At 46.1% G+C, this 14038-nt stretch overlaps 1 protein-coding gene across 4 annotated transcripts in view; it reads right to left on the bottom strand.

The window, feature by feature from the left end:
• The window catches only part of SLC8A3 (solute carrier family 8 member A3), a 150547-nt gene that overhangs the window by 11793 nt on the left and 124716 nt on the right, over positions 1-14038 (bottom strand). For 3 of the 4 annotated variants that reach the window (XM_054449292.2, XM_063651743.1, XM_063651742.1), the window contains exon 3: positions 4786-4889. The exons of the other annotated variant lie outside the window; for it this stretch is intronic. In XM_054449292.2, the coding sequence (XP_054305267.2) occupies positions 4786-4889 (104 nt within the window). The remainder of the gene's footprint in view (positions 1-4785; positions 4890-14038) is intronic. 4 annotated transcript variants of the gene reach the window in all.

Here is a 14038-nt window from a genome sequence, read left to right on the forward strand (position 1 = left end):
TTGCTCCCATGCTTTCCCGGCTACCCTAAGGGCTAGGAATAGAGGAATGAGGATGGGGAACCAAGTGGGTGGGTTGGTCACTCATGACTGTGTAGAATATCAGGTTATCACATCCATTCTGTAAAAAAAGTAGTGAGAATCCAGTTATCATGAAAACTGTGTAAGTTGCAACCCTGCCAGAGTAGCTAACTTATGAGTGGCAAAAATGACCATGGGGCTTGAATGGGAGCTCAAGGAAATGGGTAGCATTGTGCAAGAGTGGAACAGTGCCCAGGTCTATGTCTTCCATCCCTAACGACTTAGCTGAACTCATGCTCAGCTTCTCAGTGCCCATAGGGTTTCCATGACCACAAATGCCTTCCTAGCTGCCACGTTGACTAGAACTTTGATTTCCCCTAAAAGAATGACTTAGCAAAAAGGTAAGTCCTGCAGAATGTTTTCCTTGAATGGTTTGTCTTTACCATAAATATATCCCGGAGATTAGGGCTATGGGCTCCTCCCATTTTGTATTACCTCTGCTTAGCAAAGTCCCTGCATGTGGTAGTGTTTAATTAAGTTTGGCTGTTTGCTGTCTATTTTGGCAACTGTCTTTTCCATAGATCTCATAGATCTCTGGTTGGGTGATCTTTCTGTTTCAGAAAGGACAGGCTAAGTCAGAGTCCAGGTATTCTGGAACAGAGAAACTGTCATACCAACAGCTATACATAGATGAGAGATGACAAATGCAAGGTCCCTATGTGGATTGGGAAACTGAGTTAAAGACACACCCAATACAGGTTGTCTGTAGCCCTTGAATTTGTACTTATGCTGAACCCTCTTAGAGTTTAAGATCTAAGAACTAAGGAAACTCTTGTGACACACCACATTTTCATTTCTATGGTATCTTAGTACAGCCCCTCACTCCTTGGCTCTCAGATAAAGGTCTGGGAAGAGCTTGCCACATATTCATCGTGTAGTTGGTGACCGATAGAGATTGCTGAGGAATGAGTGTGTGTTGTGGGGGAACCAGGGGGGACATGTCTGTGAATCATTTTTTTCCTAAGAATCTGTAGGAATGCAACTCAGGCCTGTGATCAATCATCCTATATTCACAGCTACTGAGATATATGTGGATCCAGAGTCTACATGATATATAAACAAGGCAGTTCACTTTTTTAGGTATCTCCCATGTAGAATTCCAAAGGTTAATGGATCAATGGCTTTCCTCAGTACATTGAGATAGGTAGACATAGATAGACAGACAGATAGATAGATAGATAGATAGATAGATAGATAGATAGATAGGCAAGAGCTTGTTTATTCTGCTCCTTCCAGGAGTTTGCATGGAAGAGCTCCTCCTGGCCCCCAAGTTCCAGGGGAGATCAGAGATCCCAGCACATAAATGAACACAGGTGGGCCAGACAAAGGCAGCTCTTCCAGAAAGGTCCCTGATGCCCTGGTTTTCACTTATACATGCCACCGAACATCTGGCCCATCCCTAGAGTAGTGAGAAGGCCTGCAGTTGGCTGGAATTCCATCATTCTCTGGTCATTGTCTCCATGAATCCAAGACTTTCTGCTCAGCAGTTATAGATGGGTCAGCGAGATCTGGGTAGGCCAGCTTTGACTGACACAATACCTTGAGGGTGTTTTTCCTGCTGCTGCTCATGAGAGAAGCTGGAGCTGAACTTTCCCCTGTGTTGATCCCCTGGGTCAGGTGAGAGTCATTTATTCCTGCTCAGACACTCCAGGGACAAGCTGGAAAGAGCATAGGACTGTGAATAATTAGGAAGCATCTGGGCAGCTTGTCAAGATGAGCCCATGGATGTCGAAAAAGGAGGACCAAACAGGCCCCATTCTTGAGAGAGAGAGAGAGAGAGCTTTCCTTTCCACCCCAAGGCTTCCAATGTCCAGGCCCAGTCCCAACAGTCTTGATTATGTTGCTCAGTGTTGCTCTCAGAAGTCTACTTCTAGACTCCAGAGCAACTGTGTTTCCTATTCAGTCTCCCTTTTTTCCTTCTCTTTTTTCCATCCCCCAGCTCATCCAGAGCTTTTAATCTCAACTCTGAAGTCTGTTTTGTTTGCCAAAAATAGAGTCTCCTATTTCAAATCCAGTCTTTCATTTTTTAATGCAATTGTCATTTTGACCATGCAGAGACTATGCCATTCTGAATGTTTCAGACTCTCCCATGCAGTAGTGATAATAAAAAGCAATTTCCACTGTTCTGTCTCTCACTCTGAGAACAGCAGGGAATTCTGGAAATTTGGTTGGGTTTCCATTTGCTTCGGAGTCTAGACAATCAGGTTTTATGACCTTTCACCTTATGGTCTAATGTCAAAATATGGGAAGGACTGAAGAAACTGGAAATTAACCACCTGGAAAACACAGACAATAAAATAGGCAGCTGGAAAATTGACACATTTCTTCTTGGCACTGCTCATCTTGGCATCTTGGTCACTGGGGAGATCTGGGGGCACACCACACAGATAGCTTGCTGAAATCCTTGTCTTCTCACCTACTCCCTCCACGAGGGCATTGCTGACATTTCCTTGGACAAAGAATCCAGTGCAAAACAGGAAGATGTCCTTAAATGGGGATTAGCCAAAGACATTTGCATTTGGTTAGGTCTCTTGAAGACTTATCTTGGGTCACTCTCTGTCCTGCTGTTGGTAGAGGTTTTTAAGGGAGCCATAAAAGAAGAGCCTTTTTACTGGTGGAATAAAGGCATATATGGACTTCCAATCTCTTCCTTTTGTCTGGAACCACTGCCTTCCTTCCTGTACACTGTACAATCCTTTGTGCTGCTTTCATTTGCATCTAAGTAGCTTGGACTGTGGAAACTGATGAAGGTGACTTACAATTGGCCTTGGGTATCTGCTGCTTCCAACCAATTATGAATACATGGAATAAATGCTCAAGGGAGGTGGGAATGAGGTAGGGCAGGTGCTGAGGCAACCTCTGAGAATATTGTTGGTGGCAGGAACTGGAAGTTGGGCAAGAATACAATGTGGGAAAAAATAGAACCAGAGATAATTTCTTTCTTTCAGCACTTTTTGGCAGTCAGGCTGAGGGCAACGTTTTATTGAGTGGCGAAGAAGAGAACCAGCAATGGAAGATGGAGAGGAGTTCTGCCCCTAGAGCATCAGGTGTGTCCAAACCAGTGCAGGCACAGAAGTGGTCAGCTCTGCAGGAGAGTCCCCAGCAGACAATAAGAACTGACCAATCACACTGAGAAGGCCTGTAGAGGATCCTTTGGGAATGTTGTTGCTGAATCTCTTAGATCTGTCCTCGTGTGGAAAGTTTTATGCTGCTCTTTGTCACATGAATATGAACTAATTGCAGTATGAACACCCCTTTTTGACAAACAGGTGAATTTCACTGCTTCATTTGCTAGGAGGCCCCAGCAGCATATCTCTCCTGAATGGGAGTGTGAATGTCCTCTTGTTATTTCCCAGGAGCACCCTAACCCATTCCCACGTCTATGCCTCCAAGTGATTGGAAGCCATTCAAAGTAGTGGCTTCCAATCATTTTCTTCAAGGGAAGAAATCCTTCCTTACTTCTACCCTGGTTGCAACATAATCAGTCCCTTAGGGATGAGCCCCTGGCAGGTATTCTCAGATGCAGGTCCTGAGGAAAGCAGGAGATGAGGCCACTTCTCTAGTGTGGGATGAGGGCTATCTTGGGATCTGGGCGATACGTTCTCTTGCAGTTGCCAAGCAAAGGCAAACATCTGTGACCCTTCCAACACCTGTCTGTCAGGGATCAGCATCAACTGCATCATTTAGAGTCTTTTCTGTTGGAAAATCCCCAAGTCAACACTCCAGGCCTGCCCAGTGTCAGTCCTTTTCTGGGGCCCTTGGCTATGGGAATTTTCATACCTGGAACTATTTCCTTCCCTTCAGGAACTCTCAATTTTCTGCTTTAGAGGTTGCATTGTCCCAAAGTAGCCTGAATAACGTACCCAACCTTGGGCTAGGAACGTAGAATGGGATGGGGTGGTATGCCCAGAGGAGGAAGAATAGCTCAGGATTCCAGATTGCATGATTACTGCAGAAGTCAACTGTCTCTCCGAGAGCTCTCAGAAGCCATGGCCTCTGAAAATTGGTACACTTTCCCATGCCATGGTCTGTCCGACTGTGAAACAGCCAGATAATACACTTACCTCCTCGAAGGGCAGAGGGGCCTATGGGCCACTCCACAAGTGAATAACCTGCCAAGCATTCAAAGGAAGTTGGGGAATGCAGCAGAAAACTGTCAAAGCATCATTGCAACCCAGGCCCCAACCCCCATCCCAGACCCTCCCACATTCAATCCAGGCTAAAGAGTGAGGGGTGGCAGGGGAGGAAGGCAGGGAGGGGCACAGGCATGCATCGCATCACATTCCTTTTTTTTCTTCTCCTCCCCACCCACCAAGGAATTTTCACATTTACAGGTTACAGTGTAGGGGTGGGGGGGGGAGAGTGCAGGGGCCCATGGCAATTGAATAATTGAAAATTGTAGCAAAACAGGGAAATAACTCATTAGGGTAATGAGGAGTTGAGGCTGCAGTGCTGCCCAGAAGGCGGGAAAGGAGGAATTTGGAATAAGCTAAGGCTAAGAAGGCAGAGATGATACCGAAACAGGGTGAGAGCGAGAATACAGGAGGGAAAAGAATAAAAAAATCCATTGGTCAAAAAGAGAAAGGAGGAGAAGGGAAGAAAAGGAGGGAGACAAAAATATAGTTGCTTTTTCTTTTTTGTTGTTGTTTTTCAGTTTGTTTTAATTTTTCTTTCTTTTTGTTGTTTTGTTTTTAAAGAATCTCACACCTGATATTCCACGTTCCATCCATTTCGGTTCACCAAGGGCAATGAAGAAATTCTCTTGCCTTTCGTATTCCTCCTCATCTACTATTTTAACCCTTATGGTTTTCCTGTAGGGACAACAAGAGAGAGAGTGTGTCGACTGGGTCGGTAGATTGGTTGGTCACCTGGTGCACAGCCTTTAAAATAATTCCCCATCATTCCTGGCACATGCAGTCCAGTCCCACCATGGTGGCTTTCGACAGGACCATGGTGGATCGTGTTGTTCTCAGGTAATAAATGGTCTTAGCTTTTCTTGTCTTCTTGGTCATAGTTGTTCTTACGGGTGAGGGGGCAGGGAGCCAGGAGGCAAGGAAAGGTGGGCAAAGAAAGGGAGCCAGAAGGACAGAAGGGGAGGAGAAGGCAGAAGGCGGCTAATGGTGAGGAGGGGTCATTTTAGACCTTGCCAACAGTTAGTAGGAAGTGAGTCGGGCAGCATATTCCACTGGGTGTCACATGGTAACAGTGGCATTTCTCTGGGCAACAGGTAAAGTACTAACCCACTGGGAATAACCCAGGGTCTTCCCACAACAGGGAATATGTCAACAGAACCCAGGGCTTGTGTCCCTTCTTTGTGTCTATACTCACTTCCATTGTGAGTTTCAGAAAGAAAATTTTAAAAGAAAAGTATTTATGAGGAAGGGAAACCAGAGAGAGGAGGAGAAGAGGGAGAGAGAGAGAGTGAGAGAGAAAGAGAAAGAGAGAGAAAGAGAAGAAAGAGAGGTAGAATTGTGTGATCTTTCTCATTCTTTATCTCATAGGGCTTCAGTGGTGGGAACTAAAATAAATATGTATTAACCACAATATTACATAGGAATCCTTTACTATTTACAGCTGAGGCACTTCTGGGAAAATGTGAAGAAAATGATGTAAATCATCAAATTCTAAATCACCTTTGGGCTTCTATCACTTAGGGGTGATGTGTCCCAAAACTGGTTTCCTCAATGTGAATTATCATGGGTCTGGGGCACAAGGTGATAGAAGTTTCTGTTCATCTCTGGGTATCTCAACAAAGCATAACATCTTTTAAAAACAAATCACCCAGGGAAGAAATGTTCCTTGAAATTCACTGCCCTCCAAAGACTGGCTCTTTGTCATGTGGAGAGGTTGCCGTGTGGGCCTGATTCTTCCTATGTGGTTTCTTCTGGTCCTTCATGGAATCACAATGGTGGCTAGCAGGTCCTACTAGTGAGCCAGAATTGTAATTTTCTGCTTTCTTTTTCTTTTTCTTTTTTTTTTTTTTTTGGCGGGGGGCGGGGGGGGAGATTGGGGGAGGGGGGCCTAAGAACTAAATGCTGTAAAGGGTAAAGAGCATTTACCTAAATATCTCTTCAGATCCTCTGATGTTCCTGCTACCTTCTGTGGGCGTGCTCAGCTTTGCCATGTATAATGTAGTAGACTGACCCAAGGGGGCTTGTAGGGCACAGGACTTGCTGTGCATTTGTGGTGTGTGTACTTTACAAGTACAGTCACATGCTACATAAAAACGTTTGGCTCAATGACAGACCACATCTACAATAGTGGTCCCATAAGGCTATATACTACCATATTTTTACTGTGCCTTTTCTATGTCCAGATGTGTTTAGATAAACCAATACCATTGTGCTACAGTTGCCTGCAATATTCAGTACAAGCACATGCTGTAAAGGTTTGTAGCCTAGGAGAAATAGGCCCACATAGTCCAGGTGTGTCGTAGGCTACACCATCTAGGTTTGTGAAAGTACACTCTATAATTTTCCCACGATGACAAAATTGCTTAAGGATACATTCCTCAGAATGTATCCTTATTGCTAAGTGATGCACGACTGTACATTTTTATTACCTTTTTGGGTACTTCTTTTGACATCTTTTTATACCTTGCTCAGTGGACAAAAGACAAAGCTCATTGATTGTCAAGAGGCATTTTTTTGGGAATATTTCTGTTGGCCCTAGATATGGGACCCCAGGGCTGTCTACAAGGTGTGAGCCTGTTTTTCTGCTGCAGGAACTCTGCTGTGGGATGGGATTGGGGTGCTCTGTGACAACAGGCATGGACTGGAGGGCATGAGGGATGGCTTGGAAGGGGAAGGAACATTGCCCTCAGTACTGGCAGCTCCCTGCTCCATAGTGTGATCTATTCAGGAAAGGACTTCCTGACTTGCCTATTGGAGGCCATGGGATGTATGGGGTCATTGAAGTTGAAGGCAAAGATTCCATCCACTCTGAGAAGCCCCATGGACTTCTTGGGGAAGCTTCCATTCGGGTCAGGATGATCTCCACCACTATTCTCTCTGCCTCCACACCTGGGTGTTCTTAATAGGAAAAACATAGGAAGACAAATGGATATTTGACCTAGATCTGGAACTCAAACCTGTACTTTCAGCTTCCTCAAGGTCAGGAGGAGAAACAAGTCTTGATAGTAGCACCATGGCAGATAAGGTGGCTCCTAAAGCCTGCTTTTGGGAGGGGAATGAACTATAATCCAAATACATTGATTCTCAACTTCCTGGGACTCTTAAGTTTAGCCCTGAGAATAACTGCCCTGTGGAAATTTGTGCTGAGAGCCTGTTTCTCAGTGCTGCTCTTCTACCTGGTGCTGGGCTATGTGGTCCCTTTTCCCCCCTTTATACCCAGCCATTCTGGAGAAGCCAAGAGCTGCATATGATACTCCAGCATTTTGGCTCTTTCTTTCCCCATACTCATTTCCTTATCCCAGAACAATTACCATCGATCTTGAGCATCCCTCTTATGGATGCCATATGTCAGGCTGGCAGGTGTTAGGACAGAGCTGGGGGCAGACAGAGGACAGAGGAGAGGGAGGAGTGAAAAGAGCAGGAGAGACAGCAAGAGAGGAGACAAGGGAAAGGGAACCAGAGAGGTGGAAGACAAGAGGAGGAGGAGACAAATGAGTTGGAGAGGAAGAAATAGAAGAGGAGAGAAGAATGTTAGTGTTAGTGTGGAGGACAGGGTACTACACCTTTCTGAAAACTCATATCCACCATGCGGGGACCCATCATCTCAATGAAGTAATTCTTGTTTTTCTCATACGCCTCATCATCAATTACCTTGATGTGAATTGTTTTGCTGTGGATGGAAAAATAAGTATCATAAGCAAGGAGTAGAGTGTGGGACAAGTCAGCCAGGAGACAAAAACAGGAAGAGAAGGAAACAGTTAAAAGATTCAGAAAGGTCCAAGTTTGCCCCAACACCACAGGGGCATGGAGGAGAGTGGCTGCCAGGGGACCCCTCCAGCCTCACTGGGTGCCTCCTGGGCTTTGTGCTGCTTCATGGCATGATCATATTTGAAGACTGAAAAGAAAGAGCTCAAGCTTCACAGCCGAGGGCTCTGAGTTCTAATCCTGGATAGGCTGTGTAATCTTGGACAAATAATTCAACCGATAAACAAACAGGATGAATCATGCTTACAGCATCCCAGGGAAGTTATGAGAGCAATGAAATAACATACACACAAAGGCTCGGCCACTAAGGTCCTCCCATGTTTGCTTCCTTATCAGTCTTGCTTTTGAGACAAGGAAAATTTTTTGACTTTTGCAATCAGCTGACGTTGATCCAAATGGTTTATTTCATGAGAGCAGAAAGGGACAAACTGGTTTGTGGAAATCTTGCCCAGAAATAGTAGAACCTCTCTTTTTCTGTATGGCAGTGACTATTCCATGGGAGCCGGCGGGAGGGTTGGGTCGGGGGCGGTGCTGGGGGTGGGGCGCAGGGGGAAATTTGGCTCATGTCACACATTCTGGCAATTCACAGAGGGCCTCAAAAGCTACTGACACTATCTCCAAACAGGCTTCTGCAGTCACAGGGATGAGCCAGCTGGATCACATTAACTCTAGGGCTCTCAGAATTACGATTCCTTTCTCAGTCCTACGACGATTTTGTGGCTAGCACAATTATATTGCTTTTCATGTTAAAAGGTGTTAGTTTGTTAATATAAACATTTTAAAATATATGCCAATTTTAGTCACCCTGTTCTGCATTTCTTCTTCTTTTTTTCTTCCTTTGTTTATTTATTAATTGGAGCTTTAAAAACAGATGTAGACCTGGGCCTCTCCAGATGGTTGCTTACTGCAGGGACATTTTGGGACCATTTCCCAGGGAAGATGTTTGGACCTCTCCCGGTGGGTGTGAGACACTGCTAGGTGGGTGGGTGTGGAGCTGGGTCTCCCCTCAGTTGTGGGAGTGAGGAGGCCTGAGCAGGAGCTCTGGGCAGTGGCCATGGGCCTGCACCCTTTCAGACTCTGCTACCCCGCAGCCTGGCCTTGTGGAAGGAGACTGAGGCCTTCAGCACCTCCTTTTTTTCTTTTTTTTAAAATAGGAATCTTTACATTCTAAATGGGGACAACCTCCCTGCCCTCCTTAGCTTCCCCAAGTCACCATTAGAGCTTTGGATGTCTACAGAGCCTGCAGTGTCCATATTGTTGATCCTGCAGAATCAGATCTGGTCCTTTGCTCCTGAAGTGAATGCAACAGCAGTTACCAAGACACGTCGTCCCCGCCACCCCACCACATGGACTCCAAACCCTCATCACTTGCCACACCCACCCCAGTCACAGAAAAACGTGGCTGGCCACCATAGAAAGCCCGTGGCTCTTCAACTTGTGAAAGGCCATGATGCTTTGGCCTTCCTTCTTCCAGGTAATGGAGACAGATGACCTGGATTCAAATCCCACCTCCACCCCTCACTAGCTGGGTGACCTTGGGCAATGCTCTAAAGTTCTTCAAGTCTCATGTGTAAGGTCGAATAATAGCACCTACTTTGTGATGTTCTTAAATGAAATAATTTATATGAATTGCTGGGCAGGGTTTGTGTTCTCTATTAAAAGTTTCATAAATAGCAACCACTATCACTAAGAGTAACAACAATCCCAGTTTGGTGGTTTGAGAGTAATATGTAAGGGAAGCTTATCATCTTCAGTCATTAAGTCAGAAGACTAGGGAAACTCAATAAGTACAGTTGGTGACCCAAGGGGTGGTTCGAGCTGGAAATAGAAATCAGGTCACGAAAGGCTTGGATAAAACTATATGATAAATCCTAATGGGCTATTAGAGGGGATTGGAATGTTAAGGGTGGTAACAGAGAGATTTCTCTCAAAATCTAGTCTGTGCCCCTATCAGCAACAAGCTCTGGGCTGGACAGACAACATGTCATGTGACATAGCATGGCTTGTGCTGTTTTGATTGACATCTTAGGTGGGGACAAGAGAAATAAGGACAGGCGTTAACTAGTGGCAAGAGTAACTTAGGTTAGCCAGCCGGAACCACCATCAGAGCAAGGAATGAATGGAGGAGGCAGGGTATAGGATTCTCCCATTGAGATCATTCCCAGGGAGGGCATCACTGTTGGGACTTACGGTATTACCTTGCCTGGAGGCTAGAGAAATCCCTTCCAGCTCTTGAACACTGGAGAAAGTCCTTACTTCTGCTCAAGTCACAAATGAGGTTTTAAGTTTAACACGAGTCACCAGCCAGATCTTAAGCTTTCTTTCCAAACTTGTTCTTTCCCATTTCTGTCAATGGCACCATTATCTAACAAATTGCCCAGTTTTCCTAAACCTGGAATCACCCCTCATTCTTTCCTTGCTCTCAGGCCTCCCTCTCTTCCCCAGCAAAGTTAATTTACTACCCTCCTTCCTTCTGCCTTTAAGACCCAGATCAAAACACCATCACCTGGCTGGCGCGGTGCCTCACACCTGTAATCCCAGTGCTTTGGAAGGCCGAGGCGGGTGGATCGCTTGAGGTCAGGAGCTCAAGACCAGCCTGACCAACATGGTGAAACTCTGTCTCTACTAAAAATACAAAAATTAGCCAGCCATGGTGGTGCACGCCTGTAATCTCAGCTACTTGGGAGACTGAGGCAGGAGAATTGCTTGAACCCAAGAGGCAGAGGTTGCAGTGAGCCGAGATTGTGCCATTGCACTCCAGCCTGGGTGACAGAGTGAGACTCCTTCTCAAAACCAAACCAAACAAAACAAACAACAACAACGACAACAACAACAACAAAACACCATCACCTCTCCCTTGGGCTTTGCAGTAGCCTCCTAAGAGATTTTCCTGCTCCTGCCTTTGCCCTCTTTCTTCAATCCCTTCCCCACATTATAGCCAGGGTTAACTATTAAAAATGCAGCCCAGGTCCTATCATGCATCCTGTAATTGTAGTATACACAGAGCCTTACCATGGCCTGTGGGAGCTTGCATGATCCAGTCACTGCTGACCTCTCAGACCTTGTTCATAACATCCTCCCCTTGCTTATGTGTCCTAGACACACTGGTCTTCCCAGTCCTCAAATCAAGCCCTTTCCCACCTAAGGGCAATCCCCTTGCTATCTCCTCTGCCTGGGACGCTCTTCACCGGGGTCTGTGCTTATCCTGATCCTTTGGGTCTCTGAGTAAACTTATCACCTCTTCGGAGAGGCCCTCCACGGCTACCTTATCTAGAGGACTCCCGGCTCCACCACTTTCGGGCACTCAACGCAGCCTGAAGTTAGTTAGTTACTGGATGTAAGCTCTGTAAGTACAGAGAACTTGTCTTTTTTCAAAAGCTTGCAGCATCCAGTATCTCCAGGCAGTCTCCAGTTCAAGGACTAACCAGACCCCACCATGCTTACTTCCAAGATCAAGCAAGTTCTTGTCTATCTGACTTGCTACAGTAGTCCCAGTGCCCAGCACAGTGCCTGGCATACAGAATGCCCTCAATCATAACTTGCTGAGTGACTCATGGTGAATTTCTAACACACCTGAGACTTCATAAAATGAATCCACTCATCTTTTTGCAGCAAAAATATGTCATTAGAGACAAAAATATTTTGAAGGCTACTTTCATGGAATGCCCGAGGATTTTCAATGGGACAAAGAAGCCGCAGACCTAGTATCATCAAACCTAGATCCCCAGTTTACTTAACATACCACATTTGTCCACTCCAAGGAAGCTCTCTCCAACAGCAACCCAGAATATAACTTAGTGGTTCAAGTGAGGGTTTTCAGATTTTTTTGGGCCCTCCATTTCCAGTTCTTCTTCCCAGACAGTGGCAGTTACTTAATGGTCATGGGGACAGATTATCCTGAGCAGCTACTCCTAGAGCCAGTAATGCCGTCAAAGGCTCCAGGACCTGCACCTGCCTTTCCTCCAAGCTTTCTGCCAAGGGAGGTGCCAAAGCACACAGCGTTCCCAGAACAGACCTGGCTGAGCTACTGGGGAAAGCTGCTCCCAGGAGATCTTCTATCAAACAACCTGGAGACGATTAGGAAATACATGTCTGGGCTGCCTGGCTGGCCTTTTGAAATAGTCCTTTGCATTGAGGACATTCAAATCAGGCCTCTGATCCTCAGGGTACTGCAAAGGGGAAGGGTTCTCTTTAGCCATTGAGTTCCTTTAGAGTGAAAGTGGGAGTAAGCAGCATTTATTAGTTGAACGGATGATTAATACGTTGGAGGAGGCCTTCTTTATACAGGAAGGAAGAATTCTAAGATAATATATATGCTTACATTGTGTTCACCACCATGAGAACCATAAGAACTTTCTTATTTCATTCTTCTTATTTATTTATTGAGACAGGGTCTCACTCTGTCACCCAGGCCGGAGTACAGTGGTGTGATCATGACTCACTGCAGCCTCGACCTCCTGTGCTCAGGCCATCCTCCTGCCTCAGCCTCTTGAGTAGCTGGGGCCACAGGTGCATGCCACCATGCCCAGCTAATTTTTTAAAAATTATTATTGGTAGAGATGGGACCTCACTAAGTTGCCCAGGCTGGTCTTGAACTCCTGGGCTCAAGTGATCCTCTCACCTTGACCTCCCAAAGTGCTGGGATTACAGGCATAAGTCACCATGTCAGGCCTCTTATTTCATTCTTATTTCTGCTTTATTAACATAGATATTATTATTTTATTTATTTATTTTTGAGACACAGTCTCACTCTGTCTCCCAGGCTAGATTGCAGTGGCACAATCTGGCTCACCACAGCCTCAGCCTCCTGGGCTCATATGATCTTCCCACCTCAGCCTAGTGAGTAGCTAAGACTACAGGCACCTGCTACCATGCCTGGCCAATTTTTGTATTTTTTCTAGAGACGAGGTGTCACCATGCTGGTCTCAAACTCTTGGGCTCAAGCAATCCACTGGCCTTGGCCTTCCAAAGTGCTAGGATTATAGGTGTGAGCCGCTGGGCCCGGCCAATTATTATTACTTCCATTTTAAAGATGAGAAAACAGATGCTCAAAGAGGTTAAGTAACTTGCTCAGTCGCACAGCTATTAAGCAGCTTAGCTAGGATTTTAGCCTGTGTCCCCCTATTACACCTATAGCTTATTTCTTATGCAGGTGGGTAAGCTCTGGATGTCATTCCCAAGCTGCAGCCACAGTGAGGAGGCACAGAATTTCCACACTGAAATCCCAACAGCACGGGCAGGTAATAAGTGGATCTGCCTCTGTATTGTATCGTGAGTAGGTGGCCTCCTAACCCTTCGGCCCTCCCATGCCAGAAATAATCTCTGAGTACAGGCTGGGCTTCTGACTCTGTGACCTCTTCCTGTCTCATTCCTACTGAATGACTCTTTACCCTGTCATTCAGTAGGGAAAGAAGTGTTCCCTTTCATCACTTCTAAATGTATCCTTGCTGCTCCAGGCCAGCTAATGCTCACAGAGCTGTCTTGACCCGGGGCAGCCGGACCGAGCAGGCGGAGGAGCTGCAAGCCTTTCCATGGGAGCTTTCAGAAGCCTCACATCTCTTAGCTGGGTTCTTCTTGTAGTTTCCTTTATTTTTCCGGTTGGGTGTCGCTGCCCCATCTCTTCCCCTGCCAGGTTTCTGGCTCTTTGAACGTGGACTGAACCCCCCACCGCCACCTGTCACCAACAACCCAACACTGACATTTCCCTGACCCCTCTCCCAAGGTCTGAGGGGAAGGCCCCTGTTCCATGAGAAGGCTTAGGGTCTCTAATTGGTGTTCTCTTTAAAATAAGTGTGTCAGCTCGCCCCTGAAAGCAGTGCTTCTCAAACTATAATGTGCACATGAATCACCCAGGCATCTTGTTAATGTGTGGATTCTGATTCGGTAGATCTGGGGTGGGGCCTGAGAGCCTGCCTTTCTAACAAGGCCCCAGCGTGTGTGGATGCTACTGGTCCATGGCCAAAAGATCCCTTGGAGAAGTCGCTCTGACTCTATTAAAGACCCAGGGAAAGAGGGGCAGTGGCTTGAATGCTAGTGCCAGTCAAGGATGGGGGGCTGGAGTC

The sequence above is a fragment of the Pongo pygmaeus genome, chromosome 15, assembly GCF_028885625.2.
Source record: "Pongo pygmaeus isolate AG05252 chromosome 15, NHGRI_mPonPyg2-v2.0_pri, whole genome shotgun sequence".
Taxonomy (NCBI): Eukaryota; Metazoa; Chordata; class Mammalia; order Primates; family Hominidae; genus Pongo; species Pongo pygmaeus.